This window comes from Solenopsis invicta, chromosome 6 (assembly GCF_016802725.1).
Source record: "Solenopsis invicta isolate M01_SB chromosome 6, UNIL_Sinv_3.0, whole genome shotgun sequence".
Classification (NCBI taxonomy): domain Eukaryota; kingdom Metazoa; phylum Arthropoda; class Insecta; order Hymenoptera; family Formicidae; genus Solenopsis; species Solenopsis invicta.
The window spans coordinates 22,302,138-22,316,769 of NC_052669.1; the positions used below are offsets into that span (position 1 = coordinate 22,302,138).

Below are 14,632 nucleotides of genomic sequence, written 5' to 3' on the forward strand. Positions count from 1 at the left end.
CCCATAAAACATAATGGCGTCTCGGGCGCCCGTGTATACACCCTGATATAATTCCGTGCTGGCGATCTCAACGAGATCGTTCCGCTGGCAGGGTCGAGCGGAAGGAAGGGAAGGGAAGGGAAGGGAAGGAGCGAGAGAAAGATGGATGGATGAACTCGGGCGGGACACACGAGACAAACCGAGAGAGAAGATCTGTGCAACAGCAGCCGGGAAGGTAGCTGGCAGGTTCGGCCGAAAAATAAAGTCGGTTTTATCGAGAAAGAGAGAAAGAGAAAGAGAACCGGGCCGAGGTGAGTCGAGCCGGTGGAATCGCGGGCATTATGGAGTCAAGTACATGTGGGCCAATTTCGAGGGTACGCGATGTGGTGTGGTGTGGTGTGGTGCAGTGCGATACGGCACACTGATGGTGGTAGTGGGAGGTGAATGAAGGGTACGCCGCCTGCTGCTGTGATTTATCACGCCACGCCGCGCCGCGCCGCGCCACGTACATACACCGCCATGATGATACATGGCAGAGGCGGGAAGCGGGGCAGAAGAAGAGAGAGAGAGGGAGAGAGAGAGAGAGAGAGAGAGAGACCTTCCGCCTCGTACTAATTGACGTCATCGATATTGGTATCCGTCGACGAGCAGATTACTCCGCCGTAAACAACTCGGCCCACCAACCCCCTCAGTCACCACCGAGTCACGCCGATCCCCCTCCGGTAGCCGCTGCCGAGCAGTCTGCCTGGACGGGGAACCACTTTGCCATCAGCATCAGCACCCACCATCGTACAGCGTGAATAGGGATGCGCAGCACACGTTGTAAGGCACGTTGCAATTCCGCGTGTACTGGTGACCCTATCCAGCGTTTGCCCTTTGGATGAAACACAGTCGTAGCGAAGGGCCCGAGCCCGTTTGCGACGTGTAGTTTGATATCGTGTTTAATGTGTTGGGGATGCCGCTGTTTTCAATTAACTCGAAATGGTGTAGGATGTTTTGCTTAAAAGCTACGACGAAAGGAGGGAAAGTGTAGGGTGAGTCGGTTGATTGTGTGGTAAAAGTGACGCTATGAATGTTCTCTCATCTTATCGTAATAAGATTGATACAATATTGCTTTAACGATTTCGTTACGATGACTATTAAACGAACAGTTATTATTTATAATAAATAATTTTTAAATAATGATTAAATTTTATATCTCTTGTTTCTAATAACTATTTCCATATCTATGTAAATTTTTCTTTAATAATCAGACATAAAGTAACAAACAGGATGCTGTTGTAACCGAATCTTTCGACGAATTTACATGGAAGGAACAGTTTTGCTAAAGTGTCTAAAAATTTAGCTGGATACAGATTTGAAAATAATTTTATTGGGCCATCAATGTGTAAGACACTCAAATTAGTTGATAGAATGTCAAAATTTTTTGCAGCCTTGCTCATCGTGCATGAATGTTCTATATAATTATTTTGATAAGTCTAACAAATTATTTTTGAATCTGTAACTACCTAAATTTTTAAATTTTTACTTCAATAAACTCGTAAACGTTCTGTCTGTGTACTATAGTCAACTTTCTTTAAAAAAATAATAAAAACCTTTATAAAATATCTTTAAGTTCGAACCTGCGAACCACTCAAATAGGATCCGCGCAATTCAGACAACTATTAGACCACACTGTAGAGATAAAGGATTCTTCGCCGCTCCTCTTCTCGCACACTAACCAGCTCAGCAAAGTTATAGTCTATCCAAACACTCCCTTCCGCCGTATCCGCAATCGCCTCGATAAAGAGAGAGGCGCTGGAGAGACCACTGACTTTTAGTCGCGGCAATGAATCGCGACTACCACACCCCCGGCATCATCTGTACAAGAAAGTATCTAATCCCCCTGATTCACTGTCGATGCCATCGCTATACACAATCCTGTCCGCTTCCTCCCTTCCTTTCTTTCTCTCTTTCACTGCTCTCGAATAGTCTCCCGTGCTACCGCTCGCTCACGCTCTTCTTCATCGCCCTTGAATCCATTCTCTATCTCTCCTACTCTACCTGATACACGCTCCGATACGCGAGAGAGATAGAGCCCGCCTACGAAACAGGGGCGCCACGGTCTTTAACTCGCAAATGCCCCGCGTTCACTTTGCCGTATTAGATTCTAATAGGGGGACACGCGTGCTGGAACTGAAGGGGGCTCATTCATAGCTAAAAGCTCTCCGTCTCGTCTCGTCGCGTCGCGTTGCACTTGACTTGTCTTAACTGAGTGTTTACGCGGTGGTCCCTGATTAAATCGTGCGACGGACATTATTACCAATTTCGACAATGACGAAGTTATACCTATTCGATCGCGCGAATGTCCAACTGTCATTAAATAATGTAATGAAATTAGCGCAGTTATTTGCGGACATATGTATAAGTAATTTACATGTATAGATAAATATAGCAAGCACACTTTGATACGGAATTGCGAAAGATTAACGATGATATCAATTAATTTCTTCAAACAAATATTCGTGTTTAATTTAACTCAATTTTTTATAGTAGTTAGATCCCAAAACACATAGATTCAAGATGTCTTGAAACTTTCGTCTCAAGTAAATAAGATATTATTACATGTGCCTGTAAAATATGAGCTCGATTTACCGTCCCGTTGAAATATCACAGATTTTTCCGTATTTGCTGTTGTAGTATAGCTATTTCTGCGACACGAATTTTCATATAATATTGAAACTACAAAAAGGTAATCAAAAAACAAGTCTCAAGTAATTGAATTCGTGAGAAAATATGTGTAAGAAGACCACAAATGTTTACCGTATGATGATAAAGTTTGAGTCATTAAAAGATCCTGGTTTTATAAATTTTCTCAAGAATTGAGAAAGTCTAGTAGGTTTAACATCGTCACATTGTCAAGGAATGACAATAAAGATGTTATCATTTACTACATAATGATACGTATGTTTCCTTTTTTTCATAATTTAATTTATTTTATTATGTTTTAATAATGTAAGTGTATAAAATTTTTTTTTTTTTTATTTTTAAATTTTACATAATGGTAGATTTCGTCCAAATTTAGGAATATAATGTTTGAGTCTGTCGTTGACTCGCATAGTTGGGGTCTACCTTAAGTGAATAGAGACATTTAAAATTTAAAAAGAAAAAATACGTCTCGAAAAGAAATTATCACTGTTATATGTTAGAAATTGCGCTTATCGTTTTATTAATTAAATAATATAATTTACCATGTTTTAATGTAATAACGAAAAGATTATATCAACCCTTAGAGATTTAAATTCAATGTTACATATGTGTCGCGTACAAGATCCTACATGCGAAACACCTGTATCATTTATTAGCTCAGATTACGCATATACATCACCGGCAAATATTTCATCGCAAGAATTTATGCGAACGCCGACCGCGCGCATTACGGAGAGACGCTCCTTCCCGTGTCGTTCCGCGAGAAGGATACGGGAGTCACATTCGAGCAACGACGTTCGGTTGATCGAATATATTAACGTGCGGGCAATTTGTACAGCCTGACGGATATAACCCCGAGAACCATCGGTGGCAAAATGTATTCCGGGGATTACATCTCCCGAAATCCGCCGTCGCGCTATTAGGCGAACAAAAAAAAAAGAAAGAAAGGAACGCGCACTCGCGCGTCCATAACGGACGCGGGCGTCGGTAAGGTATACGTTTCGATAATGAAAAAGTTATAAATCTGGAATTGTGAAATGGCGGGCCGGTATAAATCTTCATCGGGTAGCGCTGCCAAATCCCTTCGTACCGCGTAAATCCCTTTCCAATATTGAAAAAAGTGATAGGTCCAGTATGTAATGATCCGGTATTACCCGAAACCGCGAGGGAGCGGTATCGATCTATCGTTGGTATTCCGCTCACATCGACCGCATCGTTCTCTACATCCTTCCGTGTATCCCAATTATAAGATATCACCCTCGAATAAAACAACCATGTGCACAGCCAGTCGCAATGCTGCGCTGCGCGAGCGCAGTTGTATAATTTTCTTCATTTCGGACAGCGATAGATTTATTGGAATCTTTTGCGTAATCTTTTCCTTTCTTTCTCTTATGACAAGGTTCGAGGATTTCTGAAGTCGATTCTTTTAGCAGATGATCTCATACTTTTTAAGAAAGTTGGAATGTTTAGACCGTGATCTTTCGCGCTGAGGGGTGAAGCCGATTGGATGTGTAAAGCAACAGCTGTAATCCCAGCCGATATCACCATTTTTTTCCCCTATCACATATACATAGATACATGTATGTTACCGCAAAATTTCACGATCACCGCACTCATTCCTGAGAAACTTTAAAGGAAATCGCACGATACCGCGAGATAACGCGGGATTCATCGGAGGAGGGAGGGGGTGTTGATGTAAACAAGCCTTCTCTTCCTCCCGATCTTTTTTCTCAGTCAGCCGGTCGCGCAAAAGAGTACGCGGGTATATATTGTCGTAATATTTCGAAAAATGCGCCGGCACTCCGAGATCCGGGGGCAATCTCGCCCTCGAAGATGGCATATACGCGGAGGTGAATCGCCTCTTCCCGAGGAAATCCGAGGTAATTGAATGCTAACCCTCCTCACCCCCGCGGCGCGTCCCCTCGCCCGTGCTCTCGCTTCGCGCAACTCCTCGTCCACCCTCCCCCGTGTCGCGTCCCTCGTCCACCCCCCTAGCTACCCCAACCCTCGTGGACTTCAGGGGGCGCCACGCTCGCACTCTCGCTCCCCCTTCGCCATCACTCACCGACACAGACTTGTAGCTTTCAATAAAAATGTAAATATGGCGGCGTAGAACGAGCCAATGACAGCGCTACATCGACGCCCGAGTCCGCGAGGGATAGATAGATAGAGAGAAACAGAGAGAGAAGAGAGAGAGAGAGAGAAGGAGAGAAAGGGAAAACCCTGCCCTGCAGGGGTTGAGGGTTTCCAAATGGGAAGCGCTCTCTCTCTCTCTCTCTCTCTCTCTCTCTCTCTCTCTCCGTCTCTCTTTCTCTCTCAGAGGGTCGAAGATGGCGAGAGAAGAGGAAGAGGAGGAAAAGGAGACGAAGGGTGAGAGGAAGGCTTCGACTCGGAGCGGAACGTCGAAGGTGGATGGCGAAGAGGCGGCGGAGTTTGCGGGGAGGGAGACCAGAGAGATGCCTCTGGGAAGGAAGAAGAGGAGTGCAAAAGCTCATGCAGAGGACGAAAGGAGAGAGATAACTCTCCCTCCGTCCTTTCGCTCACCGTCACCGCGGCCTCACCCGTGTCTCACCCGGTGTTCCCCGTTCTTCTCTCTCCTGACGATGAGAGAGTAGCGAAAGAGGGAGGGGGGGGGAGGGGGAGAGACGGAGAGGCGGACGCACCGTCGGCGTTCGCGAGAGAGCGACGCTGAGGATGACACAGGTGCCGCAAAGCTTGACACGTCTCCGGCTGTTTTGTCACCTTCTTTTATCCTTCGAACTTTTTTACCGGCTACCTCGTTAGATGCCCTCCCTTTCCGCCTCCTCCGTTCGCCCCCCTTTCTCGCTCCCTGTGCCCTTTTCGTCCCGCGGGCGAAGCGCGTTGATGGAGTAAGCCGGGCAACGAGCAGGACGTTTTTTAAAATCGCGCCTCCGCGCCACTTTTTGCGAGAACCATCGTGAGAGGGCCCCCTTCCCTCCCCGTGCCCCCCTTTCGGGGCGTCGACGGACGATCGCGGCGGATTTCTTTTTTCAAGGGAGATTTTTCGGTCGCGGATTACTTCGCAACGCGCGGATTTGCGTTTCCCGCGCCGGGGCGATGCTTTGATCGATCTCTCTGTGTCAGCGGCGAACTCGAAGACAAATGTCTCCTCGCCTTCCTTTTTTACGTACGGGGAGGTACTTGCGATGTGATTTTGACGACTGTCGAGATATTTGCAACGTAAATCATGCGAAATCTCGTTATGCTCGCTATAACCTATAATTTTTGTAAAAAATATCCCTCGGATATTGAAAACTCCCCAGCAGATACCAAGTTACAGTTATAAAACTATTAATTATAATTTTCTACTCAACAATGTAATTGTTACGTAACTTATTCATTGAGTCGGTTTCACCAACGCCGTTAACTTCGATCGACCGATTAAATGTCAATGATTGGTTATTTCTGATCAATTTTACTTAACGACAGATGCGATTAGCCAATTCCAACAGAAAAATTAGCCGATTATGTTAACGGTATCGGTGAAACCGGCCCATTATGTAACAGTTATGTTGCTGAATAGAAAATTATGATCAACAGTTCTGTAACTTGACGTTTGCTGGTCTTTTCTATGTATGTAACTAATCATTTAAAAAGATAACTTTTAAAAAGATAATTTTCACAAATAAACGTAAAGGATTATCTTCTTTCTATAGAGAATGCGTTTATAGTGGTCTTTAAATAGCGAAAGATTTAATTAAAATACAGATCGATTGGACAGAAACGTCATCTCGGTGAATTGGCTGAATGTACGGTGAGTTTAATAACGAGATGTTACCTTGACTTGGGATTCCGACATTCCGAGGGCGTACGCCAATTTGGCGCGTTCTGGGCCGGCTAGGTACTTGGTCTGCTCGAAGGTCTTCTCCAGGGCGAAGATCTGCTGTCCACTGAACGTGGGCCTCGTGTGCTTCTTCTTGCCGCCATCGTGTTCCCCGGCGCCGCCGCCCGTGCCCGTCATCGCTTGCTGACAGCCCAGCTGTTGCGACACTGCAACATTCGCGTCACCCGATGAGTGGCTCCTGAATATCCGTTTCGCTTCGCTGCGAATGGAGTAATTAGCCTTGGCCAATAGCATCGGGCGGCGTTTTGTTTAATTTAGCCTAAAACGTACCGTTCGGAGCGAGAGAGTTGAGATTACACCGGAAAAATGGTGTTCTCGAAATAAGAGGATTATATACTTTGCACAAGCCCTCTTAACACACATATACTTAATGACTCTATATATATATATATTTTTTTTTCTTTTTCTTTTCTAGAATATCCTTTAAAACTAGGAATATATTTTTCCTAACGAAATTCTGACAACAATGACATTCTATGCAGACGATATTTTATTTTATTTGTAACAATTATATTGTTATAATTTAACAGTGGATGCAAAAAATATTCGTACAGAGTATTTTTTAAAATTAGGAATAACAATTTTAAAAACCATATTTTTAGAATGTAAACTTTAATTAGCAATTTATTAATAACAAACAATAGATTGATTGTATATATGTACATATAAATATATGAATTTATTGTTAATAAAGTGAGATACGATTGTTAAAAGAGGTATATCTGAATTTTGATGTCACATCTACGATTGACTGTACATTTTTATTGTATTTTCGTGCAATTGTGCGCATTCGATTGTGCACACTGTCGTGCGGACATTCTATTGGGCCCCTCATGATCTCTTTTCCGACTCACAGAATTAAAGGGGAAGCTGGGAGTCCCATCTGTGACTTTCCATCGCGACAAGTCGTAGGGAAATATCGCCATATTCGTTACACTAACACCAACAGCTTGGGTTACATAGATAAGTGAGGATAAGTACGTACATATGCAGTTATAGAATATGTATGTATGTATGCAAGTGCATATAATACGCTTGTACTTTCTTAATAAATTTGGTTTCGTTATATTGCCAGTATGCTAATTATATAGCACAATGAAATTTATTAGGGAGATGCAACGCTATTATATGCACTTGCCCCATATACACACTTACCCCCATTTGTTTAACGTAGGAAAAATATGTCTGCGATATATCTTCGAGCATAATTAGCTTCCGTGTTATAACTGTAAGAAGTATTTCATTTTAACCGCAGTTCGAAATTAATTCGCCATATCCCGGGAATTAATTACGGTCCTTATAACGTTGGTAATTATTGCCGCAACCATTTAATATTTCTCTCTTTCATTGGACTCACGATAGCATTGATTTTTCTACGAAATAACTTATACTCCTTCTCTAATTACTTCTATTTTACATAATAAGTTGTACCTTGCAAAATAACAAGTTACATTACAACAATAAGTTATATTACTTATATTTTAATTACTGACGTAAGTCAGTCTCTACGAATCTTATTAAAAAATAATCAAATCTGTATTTATATTTATTTAATTTACATAATTTACATTATTTTCGATATTTCAGCGATTTGATTTTATTAATTTAATTATTTTATTTGCAATATTTACAATTGCTTAAAAAATGCAAACTAAAAATGTGTAAAACTATATAAGAGGTCTTTTTCACTCTTCTTCATATTTTTTCATAATCTTTTCATGAGCACAAAGTAGTTTTAATGTACATATTTTCAGCACATTATTTCCTTTATATTCTTATGTTTTTAAGCAAAGTCAACATTTTAGATTACATTATAATCTCTTCTCCAATTTATTAAAGCTGTCTTTTCGGCATTTACATCATTTCGAATTTCAATCAATTATTGTTGTCAGCATCAACAATATTGTCTCGTAAAAAATCTTCATAGATTAAACGACTTTATCAAGGTTCGCGCCGGCTGATTATTTTTAATCTCGGTTACTCGTGCCATCCAACTCTTAATTAGATCGGAAAGAGAGGCTCGAGAAAATTTTCGAGGGTAATTGAGAGGGACAGTCGAGGGGGACCGTCTTCCGCGGTGATGAGGGGGCCGCACACGGTCCGATGTGGCATGTGGACGCGTATATACAAGGGGGCGAGAAGCGGAAAGGGACTTGAAGGGGGGTGAGTAGAAGGAAGGGTCGACGCGCAGGGTCGTCGTGACGCGGTACAGTGTGGGTTGTGGGACTTTAATTTAATAAAGCAATTTGTAACGGAATACGGAACGAGGCAATAATGGCCGGTCGGCGGGGAGGGTTCTAATGAGCTGCTTACCGCACTCCAACCCCGGTGCCTTCGACGGCGACGGGGGTGGCGTACGTTCTCCGCCGTTGGATATCCCCCCATTCGTCCTACTAAGCCGCCGCGCATATCTCCGCGGCCGCCTCCGCAAAACCCGATAAGTCCGCGTTTTTATCAAAATTTGTATGCGCCGCATACGGCGCGCCGCGGGATTTCTTTCGCGGTGTAATTTCAGACTTCTCCTCGCGAGATAAAGCGTTATCAGTGTCATCGGCGATGGCGCAATTTTTCAGGGAACTTGGGATCGAACTCTTGACTGAACGCAATAATGACATTCGGACTTTGTACACTGTGAGAAATTTATTAAAACATTAAAGTAAAATATGTCTATCCAGATTGAACTTAAAATTCAATAAAAAATATAATCGTAATCAGTGTTGCGCTTAGATAACTTAAAATTATCTATATAAAGAAAAATGAAACACACGTATTTTAGATAAAATAAAGATGATTTAATTTTAAATTTTGCTAGATAAAATTCTATATCGTTTCAGATTATTTTAGAGTAACCTCTTGTGGTAAAACGTTGACACAGGAATTAAAACTCATCCTGTATATGAAAGCACACAAGAAATATCAGTACTAAAATCTAGCTATGATCCTTTTAAATCAATTATGTTTTCATTTATTTGTGTTTTCTTATGAATATATTCATATTTTAATTTATCAATCTCTATTTCTTAAAAACAAGTATTCTTCAAATAATTCAATCTGAAAAAGTATCTCTTTTTGGATCAGTATGCAAATAAAAATTAAAGTTGAAATACAGAAGGGGAATATAACTCACATTATAATGAGAAAATTCCTTATGCCAGCTTTTGATTCCTTTACGGTTTAGGGGCAACTTTTATATTGTGTTACTACTTTTCGATCTTGACAATCTGCTGTTATCACTTCAAAGAAATTCCTCTGTTAGAATAATGACTTGAAGGTTGAAGCTAAAAAGGTAATACTCGTTCACATTAGTTTAGAGAAAATTAATTTAAAAAAATTTAGAGAATTTGAAAAAGATAACACTTCTTTTATCTAAGATAAAGAAGACATTCTAATAATTTAGGTAAAAATAAGATAAAGCCATTTCCTTGTCTAGATAATTTTATATAGATAACGGCAAACACTGATCGCGAAACACATGTACGATTATAATACTTGGACTTTATTACATTACCGAAGGAAGTTTTAACAACGGACGATGAACGATTTACCATAATATATTTTGCAACATATATAAAACGTGTTAAACAATATATAACAAAGAAATACCACGTTTCCATACAGCAAAAGCTTTTTAATTAAAGCTTTTTAATTAACTTTCTTGATTTTTTTTTAAACAAGCCGAACGTCCGATTGGGTCCGGTCGTTCCGACGATTTATTGCTCGACTCTACAAAATATTTTTTTCGCTTGGGAATTCGGACCTGTGGTATAAAGTTTTAACCCAACTATTGGCCATGCCGTTCAATTTCAATTGAATCTGCCCATTCTGTTTCGCGTGAATTTTTCCCGCAAAGAACGATAGTTAATAGAACAAATGAAATAGAGGATCGTTTCCGAGCCATCGAAATTGCCGTGTTCGGATTACGCCGATTTTGTCTTACGCAAACAAACAGTTGCTCGAAAAGAGACGTCCACTTGTCGAGTCGCATTTACGCATTACGTCGATCAAAAGGACTATTTGTCTTCGGCACGTGGTCATATCTGTCGAAGGTATCATCCTCCGCTGGGCCAACGGATTCCGGATTAATCTTTGTAGCGTGTCGCGGCGTGATAGAGGGTAACGAGGAGAGGGAAGGGAAGGACCATAATTTAATCAGCCGATTTAGAGTGAACAAGTGACACGCGTGTCGCGGGCAGTGTATGCGAGCGAAATCGCTCCGGATAATGCGTATATATCGATACCGCCTCCACACGCAGCCGCCCATCGCGCGCGCGCGCCGGAGCATCGCCGCTGCCGCGGATAACGCTTCCGATGTCCGATTAGACGAAGTATCGGCACGGCAAATTGATGCATCCGCCCGCATCGTGTCGATGTAAATCAGCGGCAGGTGACCGTATCGGCGTGAGCGCGCGCGGCGTTTCAAAAAAGAGGAACGATCAAAAACGAGACACCGTCCGGCCATTCGTAATATTCGTTATCGGCGAACGGAAGTCCGGGTGCGAGGCTCGGCGCGCTCGATTGCTCGATTTATACGGGGTGAGCGACCCCCCGCGCGCGCACGCGGTGTCACGGGCCGTTTTATCCACCCGAGAGTTCGGGGCGAAACAAATCATTCGTGGTAAAGATGCGTCGCGATTTGGACGTAGAGAGAGAGAAAGAGAGAGAGAGCGAGGGGGGGGGGGAGACGAGATCGATAGGATAGTTTCTATTATTTTTTTAGCAATATCAAAATTTAATCGTTTGTGCTTGCTGTTTCCACTTGGGTATTCTAAAGAACCGAAAAGAGAACTTTATAACCATGACAATGTTAAGCTATATTTAAAAAAGTCTGTTCCTTCAATGTAGTTCTGTTGATTATTCTCATTAAAGGTTTAAGCGATATCTAGAAATAGTGTGCAATAAATGATATCTTCATATTTAATTTCTGTAAAATTTTAGATGACAAATATATATGTTCCTATATTAAGTTACACGCCATACAGAGGAGAGTTACCGAATGCGTGATGATCTTGTGTATCCTCAATATTTTACATTCTTACTTAATGTAAGCACCATTTAGTGATAAAAATATGAAATAAATGAGAAATAAGTGATATAGACAAATATTTAATCATCCTGATTTATGCATGCTGCAACAGTTTAATTAAATGTAGAGTGAACCGAGACGAATCGGATTATTACAAAAGATAGTTTTAAAGAAAAAGATTTTGAGATAGTTATCATTAGTTTTTTATTTCATACGATCTGTTTTATCATGTTAGTTACTTCCACCCGTTCTTTCTGTAGCGGAAACAATAAACAATAATTTTGTATTGCGTATGATTCAGTGTCAGTCAATGCTACAAGCACAGAGATCATGAGTACGCGAAAAAATTATGTCTCTCATATAAAATCACGATCCCAATTTTGTGAGTTTGTAATAAAAATGCTTAATAGAGTCTTTTAAAGAATTTATTCATTCAGTTTTATTTCTTTCAGATTTTATTTCTTTTAAATTGACGATCTCCTTCGCACCCATTGTTGAGACAAATCGGATAAATTCCATTTTTTTGATATTTTTTTGTTGTGTAATAAGAAATGTTGCTGTATTATTTTATTATATGAAACTCAAGTCAAAGATGTAAATATTAAAAATTTGGTAAAACTTAATAACAAAATTAGTTTTTTTATTATTCTTTTACCAATGAAGAAAAATTGATCCGATTCGCCTCAATGCACTCTCATGTTAATGTTTAATTAATTTATGTGTAATAATATAGGTAATCAGGCTATTTGATTTTTTATATTTTCATAAAAGAATTTATTCTAGAAAATTTTACATTTATTGTATATATTTGCAATTGTATATATTAGAGATTAAATCAATATTTTATATGACATTTATAAATAAGTTTTCTAAATTGTGCCGTCACAAATTTCATTACGTTAAATGATATTAATAGTTTTATTTCGACAACTTAACTTTTTCATTACTATTTATTTGTTATTAAATATTTGATTTTCTTTTAATAAATTATTAATAAAATAAGTATTAGTAATTCTTTCTATTTTTAATTATTTAAATTCGATATTTTTAAACCAATACCATTTAGGAGACCCACAGGTATGATTTACACGATCAGTTACCTGAATCGAATCTTTTGCAATATGTTGCAAAAAGAGTCATAATAAATTAATTATTATTGGTGGAAGTTTAAACATAGTAATAAGTAGTACCTGAATTATTAAACTACAATTTTTAATGTTTATTCGTATACAAATTAATACCAAATAAAATATAATAAAAAATAATTTATAATATAAATGATACGCATTCGGCAACTCTTCCCCATTAAGAGAAATAAATAACTTCCGAAACGGTACGTTTTCATGTGTATGTACGTCACTTGTGCTCTCTATCAATAATAATTGCATATATTCAAGTGGATATAGCGCAATGCTTTTGTCGAAATAAAAAGTCAGGGATGACGTAGGGCGATGGTCCGTCACTTCGACGTAATTGAATCGGATATCACTTGACTTCTAGAAAGCACGATCGGGCGCTCTTGAAGGGGCTGCTCGCTCCATCGACGACGTGAGTAATAACGGCGCGCATCGAGTCGACTGACGTCTGAGAGGAATGCTTTATCGAGTGTGCAAAGTGTGTTGTCACCAAAAGTAAATGGATGCTTAGTTAATTCGAGCTAACGAGGTCTCCCCGCCGCTCGAGATCCACTAACGATGATACCAGCGCCGATCGAAAGGTTGCGATCATTAGCGAGATTTAAGAGAATGTATCGCGCGCGCAAATAAAATTATATCGATCCTTCCATATAAATAATATCCCAATAACAAATTTAAAATAATGCAAAAAAAGTTATAATTAAAATCATTCACATCGAATCAAAATAATTAACTTGTTAATTACTTAATCTCAAATATTTTTATTATTTGATGCTTACATACGAAAATTCATATGTAACTCTGTGCACGAAAATAATTTTTCGGAAATGGTATAAACCTTTTTTGAGAACTTTTCCGTCGTCGAAGGATTATTCTTGATTTCTACGCCGAGACAATGTCCCACAATGAAACACAATTGCGAAAAGTTATTGGAAGCCAGATCGCGGTCGGCTTCTCCCTGCTAGGGTGATTCGCTCTCTATGGATACATCGTGAGTAATAACAATATACATCGGCCGGCATGGACCGCCACCGGAATCTCGTCGCGTCAGCGACGTTTTCATTACCGGGTTCGCTTACGTGACGCTTACTCGGGTGAGTTTCATGTCCATAAAGCCCACCAGATGAGGAAAGTGAGGAGAGACAGGGTCGGTGAACGCGGGAGAAAAAAGGGGGAAACACGGAAAAGAACGGGCGATGACGGCGTGAAAAAAAGTGTGGAGAAGGAAAATACAGGAAAGGGCGGCAGGAATAACAGTGTACATCGTGGATATCTAAACAGAAATAAGGTGCACGATATCCGACGTTCTCGTTATGGGAATGGGAATGAAGGGAGCGACGTGCGGATGGATAGATGCCCGTCATTTTCACGAGAAGTTCGTGTTTTATGCATAGGATAGGATTTTATGCTATACGTAGGAGCGAAATCGTAGCATTATGAGAGGATTTTATGCGGAAAATTTCGCGCGCGCGATTACAAATTAATATTAACGAAAGTTATTAAAAGTTTTAATAGCCCCTGTTTATTAATTAATATTGAAACTATTTAAAAGTTTTGTGATGTAGACAGGAAATTTCGTAATATTAAAAATATAAAACGTTATAAAGCATCACATTATTTTAAAGTTACATTCAAGGCTTTTAAGCTAGACTGAAGTTAAAAAAAATTAATGTCTAACATATTTCTCAAAATTATATAGAAAGTATACATCTGTAAAAATCGCTACTTGTGATTAAAATTTAGCTTTTATAAAAACACAGTGAACACTAATGACTAGTAATCATCCTTCAATGTCTAAATAGACTGTAACGAAGTAATTTTAACGGTTGCTATTAGAACTTAACGCGAATTATATGAAATGTTACGGCATCTCACGATCCCTGTCTTTCTTCTGAATTATTCCAGATAATTGCACACTATTTTTTTTAAATAAAGTAGATA

The 14,632-nt window shown here is 39.8% G+C and overlaps 1 protein-coding gene across 1 annotated transcript in view; it reads right to left on the minus strand.

Moving 5' to 3' along the window:
* Nucleotides 1–14,632, minus strand: part of LOC105203876 (homeobox protein Nkx-6.1) — a 55,052-nt gene that overhangs the window by 18,154 nt on the left and 22,266 nt on the right. The window contains exon 3 of the mRNA XM_039451330.1: nucleotides 6,467–6,678. Coding sequence (XP_039307264.1) covers nucleotides 6,467–6,678 — 212 coding nt within the window. The remainder of the gene's footprint in view (nucleotides 1–6,466; nucleotides 6,679–14,632) is intronic.